Below are 15,067 nucleotides of genomic sequence, written 5' to 3' on the forward strand. Positions count from 1 at the left end.
ACCATAACCCCACCCCCTTTTACATGGATTTCTGGGCTTAAAATCAGATTCTCCAGCAAGCACTTAATGATCAAACTATTGCCTGAGCTCTGTGTTATTTATTTAACTTTAAAGTCTGTGCAGGTGTGGGTTTCTGTATGTGTGTCCATGTGGGGTGTAAGTACACTAATACAGGTACCCATGAAGGCTAAAGCCACTGGATCCCCTGCAGCTGGATTGAGAGGAGGTTGTGCCTGCAAGAGGCTGGGAACTGTACTCTGGTTCTCTGGAAGAACAGCTGTGCTCCTAATGTCTGGGCACTTTTTCAGCCCCCTTGGGTTTGCTGCTGCTGTTGCTGCCGTGTTTGTTGTGTAATGTTTACTTCTACTTTGAAATTGACATATAAATCCAATGGCGAATATTCCTAGACTACTCCACTAGTAACAAAGGATGGCACCTCGTATCACAGTAATATCTTCTAGGGCCTAGAAACTATGCCTGGTATTAGTTTGGCTACTCAATGGATTAAGAGGTTTGCTTTTTTCTTATTGTGAAAGATTTATTTATTTATTTATTTATTTATTTATTTATTTATTTATTTATTTTTGTGTGTGTGTGTGTGTGTGTGTGTGTGTGTGTGTGTGTGTGTTCCTCGCACTTCTGTGAATTTGAGTAGCTACCCATGGAAGCCAGAAGAGGGCATCATACCCGCTGGAGCTGTATTCACAGGCAGCTGTGAGCTACCAGATATGGGTGCTACAAACTGAGTGCTGGTCTTCTGCAAGAGCACCAAGTGCTGTTAACCACTGAGCCACCTCTATGGCCCCCAAGAAGGGTTTCTTTTAAAGAGCACAGAGGAGCACAGAAAGCTATCGTCTAGAAACTGACAACAATGGGAGCAGTTATGACTGGCACTGGCCCAGCACTTTCACTCCTGAACGCAACAGGACCGACACCCAGCAGGAGCTCAAGTGTGCTATGGAACTGACTGACAGCAAGCCTGTTTGATTTCTGAATTGGGTAGGAGCTAACACTGGTTCCCAGTGGTTTCTCACTTGCTGTTTGGGCTGATGGAGGCCCCAGGTCACTCCCAGGCCACCAGTTGAGGTTTACAGTTAGCACAAGGACACATGCTCTCTTTTTTTCTCCTTACACGAACTCAGGCTTTAGGGCCAAGCAGTACCCTGTTATTGTGGCTTAAAGTGTTTTTTGAGGAAACTCTTTGGAAAAAGTGCTGCATACATAAAGAGAACTCCAAAACCAACAATATTCTGGCAAACTGAATATTAATCACTTAAATGTGTAGAGTCGGTAAACCCATGCTGGCTGAGATCTAGCAGGTGTGAGTTCTCTCAAATATAACCAGCAGGACAATTAGAATTCTGCAAGAAATTTCCAAACCAATGCCCACTAATTAATGCAAGCCAGCTGATCAGACTAGCTCTTCTTCCTGTCTTTCATATTGAAATGGAGAGAGCAAAATGGTGATAATTATATCACCATTACCAGGAACCTATTAAAGTGTCTATAGGTGTTCTGTCCTAGTTAACTTTGGGTGTCAAGCTGACAGAGCCTACAGTCACATGAGAAGAGAGTCCCATTTCAGGGCTTTACCACATATCTCGGAGAATGGGAACTGTCTTGATTGCTAATTGATGTAGGAGAACCCAGCCCACCATGGGCAGTACCATACCCTAGGCAGGTGTTCTTGAGCTGTATAAGAAAGTCAGCTAAGCATGGGTCAGCAAGTGAGCCAACAAACAGAGTTCTTTCATGGGTTCTGCTTCAAGTTCCTGTTGAGCTCCTACCTTCTGTTCCTGCAGTGATGAATTGTAACCTGGGAGTTAAAACAAAATTTTTCTTCCATAACTTGCCTTTGATCATGGTGCTTGTCAAAGACACAGAAGGCAATAGAACAGGTTCCTAGGTTTTGTTGTTTTGCTGCTTCCATGATGCACAGCTTGTTCTCGGGCAGGCATCTACCCCACTGCCCAGTATAACCCACAGCTTCCAGTGGAGTGGATGAGTGAACAAGCTACACTGAGTTGTCTTATACTCCTGTTTCTTTAGCCACATAGTAAAATACACACAGTGGTTAACATGACCATAAATGTTCATGAGCCATGCGATCTCATTAAGTATCTTTCTGCTCTTCTCATTCTCTCCTTTTTGTGACGCTTTGGTTCTCTTACTATTTCAGAATTCTCTTCTGTCCACTCACCCACTCACCAGCAGCTCTTCCTGGCCTTACTAACCCCTATTGATCCATGGGCATGTCTGCAGCTTCCCACACTCCACTTTCCTTGCCTGCGAAGGCATTTGGATCTCAGAGAAAATGGTTAACAGCTGTCCTAAGGCAGTGGGTGGAAAGGAAATGAAAGAGCTGAGGGCCGATGATGCATGAATGACATTTAGTGGAGTGAATGATCCTCTGGGCAGATGGGCTCATTGCTCCCAGGACCTGACCTGCTCTATCCCACCCTTGCCTTGCTCCCTCCCACTCATTCCTCATTCCATTCATTAACTCTTAACCTCCTTGGTCTCTGTCAATCTCTCCTCATCCCTTTTAGTTGCTTATCATATCTCCCACTTGAGGTGCATCTATGCACTTGTGATGGCCTAGTGCAAGTCCCTGCTTCAGAAAGGAGACCTTTGGGGTAGGGCTGCTCTAGGACCCTCAGCACACTATCAATCTGCTCTATTCTCATTTCAGTTGCTGTAACAAAAATATCCTGAGACAAAGCAACTCGGGATCGAAAAGGGCTTATTTATTTTAATTTGTAATTCCAGAGTATGATCTGTTACTGGGGAAAAGTCAAGGCAGAAAGCTCAAATAGCTAGTCACTTAACACCCACAGTTAAGAACAGAAATGAATGCATGCATGCTTGCTTGCTTGTACTCAGCTTAATTTCTCCTCTCTTGTACAGTTCAACACCACTTGCCTAGGGAATGGAGCCACTCACAATGGGCAAGATCTTCCCAGGTCAATGAAACTGATTAAGGCAATCAATGACACAATCCAATATAGACAATCCTTCATTGAGCCTTTCTTCCCAGGTGATTCCAGGCTCTGTCAAGTTCACAATTAAAGTTTACCTCATCGATCCTTATCAATATTTGTTAGATAGTAATTTAATGGCAAAACAAGGGCCACATCAGCATTAAGAATGTTCACAGGGATTGTAAATCGAAGAGCTGTGGACCAATTTTAGTAATAGTCAGGAGTTTGAGGAGACTGTGTGGAAGGAAGGACAGAATTGGGTGTGGAGCAGAATGTTTCTGAGTGATTACAATTCATAGAAAGTTTGATTCCGCTGAAGAATGTAATTTTGTGGGAACAGATGGACACAATGGGAATTAAAACTATGCTGCCATCTGAGCACAGAGACACATTGCTTTGAAATAAGGCAATTTGAATACAGCCCATTATGAGCATATATCATTGTTCTGGTAAATGTCCTAGTAAGCAAAAAAGCTCCATCAGTATAAGTGGTGTGGAATTTTGAGGCAAGAAAGAGCTTAGGACTGATGATTCTTCTCAAAAGCACTAAAATGGCCCATGCCTGCAGGCCCCTACCTAAGGTGCTGCGTTTCCGGGGCTCTCGCAGATAAGCCTAACCATATCACCCCATTCGGGTGGGTACCTCTGGTTTGGCCATTTCAGCCTGTGAATGTTCAGAAGCATCAAGAACTGGTCCTGGGTTTCCTTAGGCATTAAAGAAAAGGGACTTTCTATTGTTGTTTTTGGCTAAATGTTCAAGGGCAGGAAGATAACACAGGAACCCCCACATGCAGCCCATTCATTTCACAGACGAAGATTTGGGGTAGAAGATATATCTAGCTAAATTTGGGTGCATTTCCTTTGCTCTCAGAGTCAGATTCAAAAGTTACAAACAGAGCAGTTCGTGTACAAACAGAGCAGTTCGTGCTGCTGTCTTGGTTGGATGGGAGTCAGGATGGAACATGGGTGTCTCAAAAGAAGCCAAGGCTAAGAGAACCACCATGGCAGAAACAGGACTGGATGAAGTTACCAGACGCTGCAAAAATACTGGTCACCTATGAGCTATGTTCTCAGAGGTAGTCTCCTGAGCTGGAAAAACAATAACAAAAAAACCCAGGAGTCACTTGTAACCTGTATTCGTGTCCAGTACTAACTTCACAAAACAGACAATAAGTCAACAGTGCTGGGCCCGATGAAACCTCAGACCAAATCTTCACCTTGGGAAGAGAAATGTTTGCAGTCTGTTAAATGGAGAAGTTAACACTTCCAGCATAGGGTGTTGTGGGATTTAAATGAAATGCTGTCTACGAATAACTACCATATACATGGATGTTCATGGGAGTGCTGCTTACAGTGGCCACTGCACCGATGCAGCCCACTCACTCTGAATCCATCAATGGGGAAACAGAATGAGGGGCCATGCATGTAATCGAGCCTGGAAATGAACTGTGAATGAACTGTGGAATCATTATGGTTCTCTAGCAAAGGACAGAGATGGAAGGACTCCACCTGCAACATCTGGAATAGGCAAAGCCAGAGAGACCAAAGGTACAGGTTACCAGAGGCCAAAGATGAAAGATATGGGTGCTCTTATTCCATAGATCCAGAATTTCTGGCTGGAATTATGAAAATTTCTAGAAAAGGGTATTGAATGTGGTTGCTCATTCTTTGAGAATGGACTTCATGGCACTGAACGCTTCACTTAAAACAATGATCAAAAGTCAAGACTTGGAGAGATGGCTCAGCTGTTCTGAGCATGTACCGCTCCTACATAGTTCAGGTCCAAACATCCATACTGGGCAGTTCACAACTACCTATTACTCAGGCTTTGGGGGATCTGATGTCCTCTTCTGGACTCTGTACACACACACACACACACACACACACACACACACACACATTTAAAAGAACTATGAAAAAGATAAATGTTGTTATGCATACTTCACCATAATTCTGAGACAGACAACAGAGACTAGACCATCTGCCATGTAGTACAACTAGCACACTTAGACACAACTGAGCCCGCTCCACCCAACTCACCTGCTCCAGGTAGTGTAGGGACAAGTTGATGTATTTGGCCTCTGTCAGAAGCAGGCCCCCGACTCCAGTCTTCGAGACACGCTCTGACCCTGCCAGGTCAACCAGATGGAGCTTAGCATGTCGGACGGTGGCAGAACCTGGCTCCTTGCTGCTCAAGTGCACAGTGAAAATACAGTGTGATCGGGTTGAAGCTTGATTCATAGGAGTCTAAAGAAAAGTTACAAAATGTATAAGGTGACCGTGAGAACCATTAGAGGATATAGAGGATTGCAAACTGCATTTCTAGTAGCACAGCATTCCCATGAAGCCAACAGTTACGGGTAAGATTGGCAAAGGCTGTTCCTTTCAGTGTGTTCTTGCCTGCTGGATGACTGGCCATAAATACAGATGGGTTGATTCAGAAGGTGACAAAGGCATCCTACTGGAAGAAATATGGAGTCATTTAAGGCTAGGGAGGTGGCTAACATGGTTAAGTCCCTGCAATGCAAGCACAAGACCTGAGCTTGGATTCCCAGAGCCTTTGTGAAAAAGCCTAGCATGGCTGCGTATGTCTGTGAGCTTGGCACAGTGTTGGAGTGGAGGAGACAGGTCCACTTCCAGGAGCTCACTGGCCAAAGAGTTTAACCCATCAGTGGGATGTAAAGAGGACTGAGGAAGACACCCAGTACCAACCTCTAGCGTCCAAATGCACACAGTACTGTGCGCACACACATACACACAAACACACTATACTACACACATACATACAAATACTATACACACATAGACATATACATACACACACACATACACAAATACACACATATACACACACATAGGAGGAAAAGGATAAAGTTTACTGGGTTTGCAAGATAAAAATGTGAAATCAATTAGTTCTAATCACCCATCAAGAATGTATGAGGAAACATAATTATTCAGAGTGAAAACAACAGAAATGGAATTATAAAGAAGTTATATAAAATGAATGCTAAAGACACCTGATGGTGATCTCGGGTTTCTACACAGGCACACATAGGTGAGCACACATGCACATATGTGTGCATTACATACACATGAGTTCACAACACTTGCAGGTGCTTACGTGCATGTGCATGCACACCCCACCCACAAGCGCACACCAAAGTAATTAAGGCTACCTTTTCATACTGTGCATGTAAATAAATGCCGGAGTGGACTACGTGCTTAGTAACAACACAACTTTAACATCAAGAAAAGTAAATCCATGAGCATACTGTAATCCCTGTAAGGTAGTAATTGATATTTTAAAATATCAACAAGCAAAAAAAACCAAAAAAAAAACAACAACAACAACAACAACTTGGAAAAATGAGAAGAGGAGATGACTAGATAACTCAAAAAATCAGAAAGATCCTTAAGGAGCATTTGAAAAACTGCCCAATTTTATAAACAATGCCTGTAGACCTTAGAACTATAAAGATGAATTATTTCACGCCCATCAGGCTGAACAATTACAAAAACAAAGACTAAGGAAATAAATTCTGGTGGAAACATAAGGGTATGAAAACCTTCACATACTGCTGATGGGAATACAAATTAAGAGTATTTTAAAAAGAAATTTAGCAATATGCTGCAATAATGCAAATGCAGAGTCCCCATGACATAGCAGTAAAACACCATGTCTATTTCCTAGAGAGCAGCCACGAGAAGGTGTACCCAGAGATACATAAATCAGGACGGTCGTCTCAACATCTTTAAGATAACAGCAATGTGGTGCCAGGTGTACAGCCTAGACGGACATCTGGAACAAGGGAGATAATAGCCTAGGAAAAGGTAAAATGTTGTAGCCTTCAGGAAAGATTGTCATAAACAATGATGCATTTGTAAAACAGAAGGCTGAGTTAGAATAACGTGAGGAATGTTGCAGTGGAGTTTACTTGCTCACAATACTGGTGCTCTCGACCACATTTGCAGCTGTGACCTCTAAACTTACATCATCAAAGTAGGAAATTATGGGCCATTAATAATAGTGGTGGCCTTCTGGAAGGATGGAAGAGAAAGGCCAACAAAGGGACTCCTGCTTTACCGGCAAAAGACTTGTGATAGTGCCCACTGTCACCTTGAAAGAATCTAGCACCATCTGGACATGGCTGTGGGGAATTCTGTGGGAAAAGCCATCTCAGCTGTAGGCAGGGGACCTTGGATGGTGGGAGACAAGCATCAACAAGTGTGCATTTACCTCCATTCCTGTGTTTCCTGATGCAGGATGCAGTGTGAGTGGATCTCTCAAGCTCCCACTCCCACGATTCCTCTGCCATCATGGGTTGAGCCCAGAACTGTGATCTGGACTGACCTCATTCTCTCTCAGTTGCTTTTGCTGAATATTTTACCACAGCAAGAGGAAAAGAAACTAAGATAGAAAGCTGGTCCTGAGAAGTGGGAACATTGGAACATAAGCCTGGCTGTGGGTCTTAGGCCTTTGAGAGTGTTTTGTGGCAAGGATGTGGAAGAGTTGTAACCTTTGGGCTAGAAATGGTCCTGAATGCTGTCGGAAGAGTATGAAGGGTCATTACAGTGCATGGGAGTTTAGAGTACCAGAATCGTAAGAGAGGCACAGAGAATGGAGGCCTGGCTCTCGAGGTTTTAGAGGAAACAAGGGTTCTGTCAGGGACTGGATTAATGCAGTTTTATATTATTATTATTATTATCATCATCACCATCATTTAAAACCATCAGAAGCAAATTCTGAAGACTGAAAACATCAGGAACCGGTCATTTATTCTCTATAAAGCTCGGCAGGTGGTATGATTTAAACAACGCAAGCAATGGGTCAGCAGCATTGTGCTGTCAATAAAACCAGACCTTTCCCGACAAACACTCATGCGAATGAATTCATAGTCATTCAGCTCTGAACCAAAGGATTTCAGTGTGGATCCACGTGTACACAGATGGAGAAGCACACGCTGATGTGTTTTAAATCAGAAATTCTTTCTGTCGAGATAAATTCGTGATACAAACCATGGTTGATTCACACCAGCTAGCGAAACATACAGATGTCAAAATGCTGGCAACAGTTTGGAGAATACAATGCAGTAAACAAGTTAAATAGGCTGAAAATGTGGCCCGTCATTTGTTGCCACAAGAACTAGACCGAAATCTAGGCAGCGTGTAAGTTGTCGCTTTCTGTCTCCTTCTCCCTCTTTCCCCCCTCTGCCCCCCTCTCCCTCTCTCTCCCCTCCCTCTTCCTCTCCCCTCTCTCTCACATGCTGAAGTGGGTCAACAAATAGCTGCATGTAAAACCACAAACTCAAATATAGAACCTGACTTGAGGTGTTCTGGAAGTGGCTGCGAGTTATTTGCGGAACTTAAACACAGGTTTCAGCACATCATTGGTGCTTTCATGAGACCATGAAGTCTATGGATGGAACTGAAAGTCAATCAGCAGGTGAGGATGGGATCGGATCGCACAGTGGAGCCCCTGGACAGCTGCCCCTGCTTTCCAAGCTGCTGATGCTGAACCAGCACCGAGCCCAGTCCTTTAATGAGTATTGGAAATTGTGTGCCCATATCAAAGGAATACAACATTCACAAAAATCAGTACATTCTGGAGTCTGCAATTAAGGGCTGTAATATACTGTAGGAATCCATGCCTCGAGCTGTCTCATAAATGCTTTCTGCGTGACGTAGCTGTTGGTGTCTTCTTAGATAAAATTTTCCTTAGACCTCAGACAATGCTCTTCATGTGGTTCTGTGTCACTGGATGGGTCCACGTCTGCTCTGTGTTTAGTCAGGGAAGTCTCCGTGCCACATGGGCATGCCAGTTCCCGCGTCCTTTTAAAGGTAAAACAAAACAAAACAAAACAACAAAACAAAAAACAAAAGCAAACCAACCAAACAAATGAAAAAAAAAAAAAAAAACAACAACCCTGTATTTGAACGTTTCTGAAATTGCCCGGGAACAGATGGCACCATTTAGGCAGATTCAATTCAAAACTGAGCACATGTTTTAAGCAAATGTGTTCCTGGCAATTGCCGGTACTTTTGGAAAAGTCCTCGGGATGATTAATCATCTGCACGAAGAGAGCTTTTGTGTTTCTGTGTCAGTCTTTGTAGATAGCTGTGCTAGGTGGTACAGAGAACGAAGGAAAATACGACCTGGCCTTGGATCTCAAGGAACTTGAAATCTCATCAGACGTGAGAGTCCAGGTGTGTGTAAGGAGAGCTATGAGGTGAGGGAGACGCATGCCCACTAGGGTGGTAAGTATCGGTCACATGTTCTGGTTTAGTTTCTCTTGCTATGACAAACACCCTGGACAGAAAGCAACAAGGGAGAAAGAGGTTTTTTCCAGTTTACCATTCCATGTGTTAAAGAAGTCACTTTGCTGGGAACCTGAAGCAGCATACCCAGTCAAGAACAGAGAGGGATTAAGGCATGCAAACTGCATGTTTACTTGCTTGCTTGTTTGCTTGCTCTTAGCCTTCCCCTCTCCCCTTCAGGCCCTGAGAGAATGCTGTTACTCACAGTGAATAGGGTTTTTATACATCAATCACCACCCCCCCACACACACACCTGCAAAGAACTGTCCACTGGTCAATCTGATTTAGATAATTCCTCACTGAGGCTCCCATCCCAGGTGATTCTAGGTCCTAGCAAGTTGACATTGAAATGGACTTGTTAAGCATTCAAGCAAGAAGACCCGAGTTTAGTCCCCAGCACCCACATAAAAAGCCAGACATGACAGTCTACATTAGTCATTCCAGTTTTCAGGAGGTGAAGGTAGGAAAATCCTTGAAGTTTACTGTCCAGTCAGCCTAAGCTACCCAGCAAATTCTAGGTTAATCGGAGGTCATGTCTCAAATTTAAAGGGAAGCAAGGGGGTGGGGAGATGCATGGCTCAACAGTGAAGCTGATCTTTGTGGGGGTCAACCTTGAATGTTGCTCCTTAATTGTTCTCTGTTTGAATGAAAACAGTACCCATAGGCTCATATCCTTGAATACTTCCTGTCCAATTGGTGAAGCTGCCTGTGTCACTAGGTCTCTCTCTGCCTCCCACTTGTAGATCACAATGTGAACTCTTAGCTGTGACTGCCACCTTGCCTTTCCTCTGCCATCATGGCCTCCAGCCCTCTGAAACTGTGAGCCCATTTAAATCCTTTCTTGTATAAGCTGTCTTGGTCGTGGTGTTTTATCGCAGTGTGAGACAGGGAACTGTACTAGTTTTTGAGACAGGGTCTCTCACTGAACCCGGAGTTCCCTGGTTGGGCAAGACCTGTGAGGCCCAGGGGCCCTACTGTTTGCCTCCCAGCACTAGATTGCAGTCACATGCCTCCACACATGCTCTTTTTACACATATTGTGAAGGATCGACTCAGATTATTGTACTTGTGTAGCAAGCTCATTAGTGCTGAGCCATCTCAGCCTATGCTTATGCTTGCCTGTATATTGAACATAATGTTCCCCTGCAAACAGTCACATCTGTTTTTTTCTCTCTGTGTGTCTCATAGGTGGAAGCCCAATGCACTCTGCTCCTGGAGGCCTGAAACTCCTCTTTTCAACTGACCAGTTATTACTCGACCTTCTCTCCTAGTCTTCTTACATCTCCTCTTGTCTCACCAACTATTCTCCATAGGGTAGCATTTGCAAAATCACATGTCTGATTGCATCTACCCTATTCATATTTCTGAATTCGTGCAACATGCTTCCTAAGACTAAATATCTCCTTTTCCTTCAAGGGTGCTTTATGTAACAATTTTATCACAACCTTTTCCAATGCAGTTATCTAAATCCTTTAACTGTGGCAGAGGCACGGCAGACTTAGTAAGTGCAGCATCTGTGACACCCAGGGAGGAAGTACAGTCGAGCCTTAGCAGAGGACACTAGGTATCGCCTCCTGAAATCAGACCTGTCTAGATCTAGAATTGACAACCAGTACCTACAAAGTATTATTATGCTACATGGGATAATCCCTTCCTTATGCTTTGAAAACACACATACACACATGCACCTACAAATATACACCAGACAAAACTACAAACATATACACATGCATATACGCAAACATATATCCTCCCCAAATTACGCAAATATACACATATACATAAACATGCACACATTAACTCTTTTTGATCTAACATAATCTATAAGTTCATTTTTTTTCCTTCAGTTTTGTTCTTTCTACAAATGAAAATACATGTCCTCATCCAAACAATTAGTAGGCACTTTAGGATCAGGAGAGCCACCATATTGGATTAAGACATCTGCTCTCTCTGGCTAGCAGGTATGAACATTTTCCACCTGGCTTCTGAACAAATGCTGCCACACACCTTCCCCTCCTCTTTACATCCTTTTACAAATCAGACCTTTTGTTGTTGTGTTAGACACTTGAGAAAAAAATCTAAAAGGAAGAACTGTGATTTGAGCTGACAGCTTCAGAAGTTTTAGTCCAGGGTCAGCTGGAGCCATCACTTGGGGTCTGAGACAAGAGGAATATGATGGTGGGAGGGGTGCAGAGCAGAGATGGCTCATCTCATGCCCACCAAGAAACAAAAGATGGGAGGGGGTCTTGCATCCATCCTCATGGGATTGTTTCCACCCACTTCAGCTCCACCCCATTCCCCAGGCTGTTGGATGTTGATGTCCACATGCAGGGTGGCTTTCTTTGTAGACATGCCCCGAGTATATTTTTCTAGTCTAGGTGGTTCTAAATATGACTAGGTTGTCAATCAAGACTGACGATCACAGAGAAATAACTGTCTTGAGTATAGACAGAAACACCCTTTCCCAAGTCTCTACAGCAGTGCTTCAATGCATATTCTTGGAACCCTTTCAAAGATGTGGCTGCCTTTACCCTCAGCCTTCCAGATGCTGGGACCCTTTAACACAGTTCCTCATGTTGTGGGTACCCCCAACCATAAAGTTATTTTCATTGCTACTTCAGAGCTATAATGTTGTTACTGTTATGAACTGTAATGAAAATACCTGATATGCAGGATGTGTGATCTGTGACCCCTGTGGGAGTCACCATTCATAGGTTGAGAACCACTGTTTTACATTTTCAAGCCTGCTCACACAGTCCTTCCCTGAGACGCAAAACAATCCTTATATACAAACTCATAAATAATAGTTTTAAGCATTATGTAAACTTACAGTGGAACAAAGCAAACACTCCTATCCCAAGTGAGAGAAATTCAAGATGACTCAGGAACGATCAGAGCAGAGCAAGACCAATACTCAGGCAGGACATGTTAAATCCCGCAGTTGCAATCCAGGCTCGCCCAGATACCTGGTGGCAGACTATGAGCAGCCCTGTGTTCTCCTTGTTTGTAGCTGGCCTGGTCTTTCTCTTGCCTGGCATCCCTGACTTCCCTCTGGAGTCTACATGAAAGTCTTCAGCATCCTGCCCTCTGCAATCTTGATTTCTGTACAACCCCAACCCAGGATCTGCTGTCAGTAGGAGCAACATCCAGCTGAGTAAAATTGTGCTGTGTTCACACATGGCACTATTACAACTTTTGTAATATTAATTTATTTTCAGTTCACTTCAGAAATAATCATGGATAGTTAAGACAGCCATCAATGCCTCAAATAACGTGTGTGTGTGTGTGTGTGTGTATGCACCATTGTTGTGTACCTAAGCCTTTTATTGTTTGTTTTAATCCTAAATCACTACACAATTATGCAGCAAAATTGCAAGAACTTCTACTAATCTAAGAGTAGATGTCTCTTTTAGACTGAACGTGCCATTATAGTGGTTTTGCCCATGGCTGCCCAAGGCAAGGTAATTAAGAACCAGCACATGGAGAGATCCAGCCTCTCCAAATGTTGCTTGGCAGTGCCTTCTAGAACAGAGTCTACACACTCTTTTCTATGTTCACTCGCTCTCCAGTGAAGTCTGGAAATACTGTCAACCCAAGAGGGCTCTCTACGTGTCTGCTATCCATACCCTACAGGTTAAACCCCACCATTAACTAAGCCTTGCCTAACCTTGACCCCACTGGCTAAACAGTTTCTTATCCAGCTCTTCCATATGAAAAGGACTGGATTAGGAGGCTCACGATGCTCTTGAAGTACTAGCGTAAGTGCCTGAGACACTAGGCCGGGTGGCTTAGCCCTTTACTCCATAGACTCTTGTCGTGCTGTTTGGTCGTGGTGTTTTAGAACACTTCTGTCTCAGTTACTTTTGTGTTGATGTGATAAAATGCCATGACCAACATCAGGCATCAGGAGCAGCTTCAGGACCTGACGGAAGAAGCAATTCATTTTGGCTTATAGATACAGAGGGGTAAGAGGCCATCCTAATGGGGGGCCTGGCAGCAGACAGCAGGAAGCTGAGAGTTCATTTTTTGACCCACAAGCACAACACACACACACACACACACACACACACAGAGAGAGAGAGAGAGAGAGAGAGAGAGAGAGAGAGAGAGAGAGAGAAAGAAAACAAACTGGAAAATGGTCATGTCTTTATACTCTCAAACCCTGTCCCTAGTGACTTACTTCTCCAGCAAGGAGCAAGGCCCTGCCTCCCAAACTTCCCCAAATGCCACCACCAACTGGGACCAAGTGTTCTAATGCCATGAGTCTATAGGTGGTGGGAAGGGGGCAATTTCATTTAAACTGTCAGCACCTTGAAGAAAAATATTTCCAACTGGGAATCTCTCTACTGGAATTAAATAGTGTAAACTTTTTATTTTCTGTTCTGACTTTTCGCTATATAATCTATCTGGCTTTCAGAAGAAGTAATGAGAATTATTTCTCCAGTTGTAGAATCCTGGGTCTTTTTCTTATCTGGCATATTCTCCAAGTAGCTTTGTGAAAGACAAAAATAGGCTAGGTGCAGCAATTTTATTTAAAAGTAGAATAAAATGCTTCGGAGCAATCTACAACACATGAGAAGGTTTTTAGCAATTACGATTCACCCCTCTGATAAGAACAGCCTGGTGCCTCCATTACAGACTCTCCTAGCATGTCTGGAATCGGTTTGACAGAGATATGATTTTCACATCCTCAATAATCTTTGGGTGGCTTTAATGCTTTTAAGAAAACTTAATGTCCGAATTGGTGATGGTTCCGTGGAAATTTCCCCTGTGAGAGGTCAGAGATCAGAAGACTGCCTCCCTCTGGGCAGTTTCTCAGAGAAGCCAAAGTCAAAGGCAGTTATGTCAAAATCAAAGTTAGGGAAATAGAGGAAGGGATGACAAACAGGGAGGGGGGTATCCACACAGTACCTAAAACAAAAAAACAAATCACGTGTGTGTGTGTGTGTGTGTGTGTGTGTGTGTGTGTGCCAGCGCGCGCACATGCATGTGTTGTACACATGTGTATTCAAGTGCACACATGTGCACCTGCCTGTGGAGGCTACAAGTCAATCCTCCCTTGGTTAACCCCACAGTATTTTTTGAGACAGGGTCTCTCACTAAATCGATCTCACTAAAATGGCTAGCCTTACTAGCCAGCCAGGCCCAGGGTTGCTTCTGCTTCAGGCCTGCCAGGGCGGAGATGGTAGGCACAGTGAGGCCAGAGTTTACAAGAATGTTGAGGATTTGAACTCAGATCCTCATGCTTGCATAGCAAGCACTTTAGCAACTCAGCTGTCTCCCCAGCCCCAGCAAAGTAGTTTTAAAAGGAGTCCTGGTCAGTCATCAGCCCTTCTTCTCAGCCTGAGTGATCACTATACTGTCTACTAGAAGACAGGTTTGCTCTCTGTGTAAGGACAGACATATAACCGCAAAAGTCCCCTCCCCTTTTTTTTTTTTTTTTTTTTTTTTGTCTTTTTACAAAGGTGGCTGCAGAAGAATCACAGCTGGATGCAGCTTGTAAAGACAGCAAGAAACTCATCTTGGTTTTCTGCTACTGCCATTTTTTTCATTGCTTGAACTCGATTATTTGTATCTTCTGCCCTTTAAAATCCAGACTGGCTTTAAAATTTCCAAATCTGACTATGGGCATATCTGAAATAATACCTAATAACAATATCAAGCTAAGAGGGTTAATACATTTCTCAAGAATTTGGGGCGCTTGCTTCCTTCAAACCTTTAGTGTAAACAATTTCATCTGATCTATCCGCCTGATGGTGACAGGTAAGATGA

General features: G+C 43.5%; 1 protein-coding gene across 2 annotated transcripts in view; it reads right to left on the reverse strand.

Moving 5' to 3' along the window:
- Kif6 (kinesin family member 6) overlaps nucleotides 1-15,067 on the reverse strand; it is a 291,775-nt gene that overhangs the window by 195,589 nt on the left and 81,119 nt on the right. For both annotated transcript variants that reach the window (XM_085832936.1, XM_021149143.3), the window contains exon 7: nucleotides 5,022-5,228. In XM_085832936.1, the coding sequence (XP_085689062.1) occupies nucleotides 5,022-5,228 (207 nt within the window). The remainder of the gene's footprint in view (nucleotides 1-5,021; nucleotides 5,229-15,067) is intronic.

This window comes from Mus caroli, unplaced genomic scaffold (genome assembly GCF_978045245.1).
Source record: "Mus caroli unplaced genomic scaffold, Mus_caroli_1 scaffold_18, whole genome shotgun sequence".
NCBI classification, from domain to species: domain Eukaryota; kingdom Metazoa; phylum Chordata; class Mammalia; order Rodentia; family Muridae; genus Mus; species Mus caroli.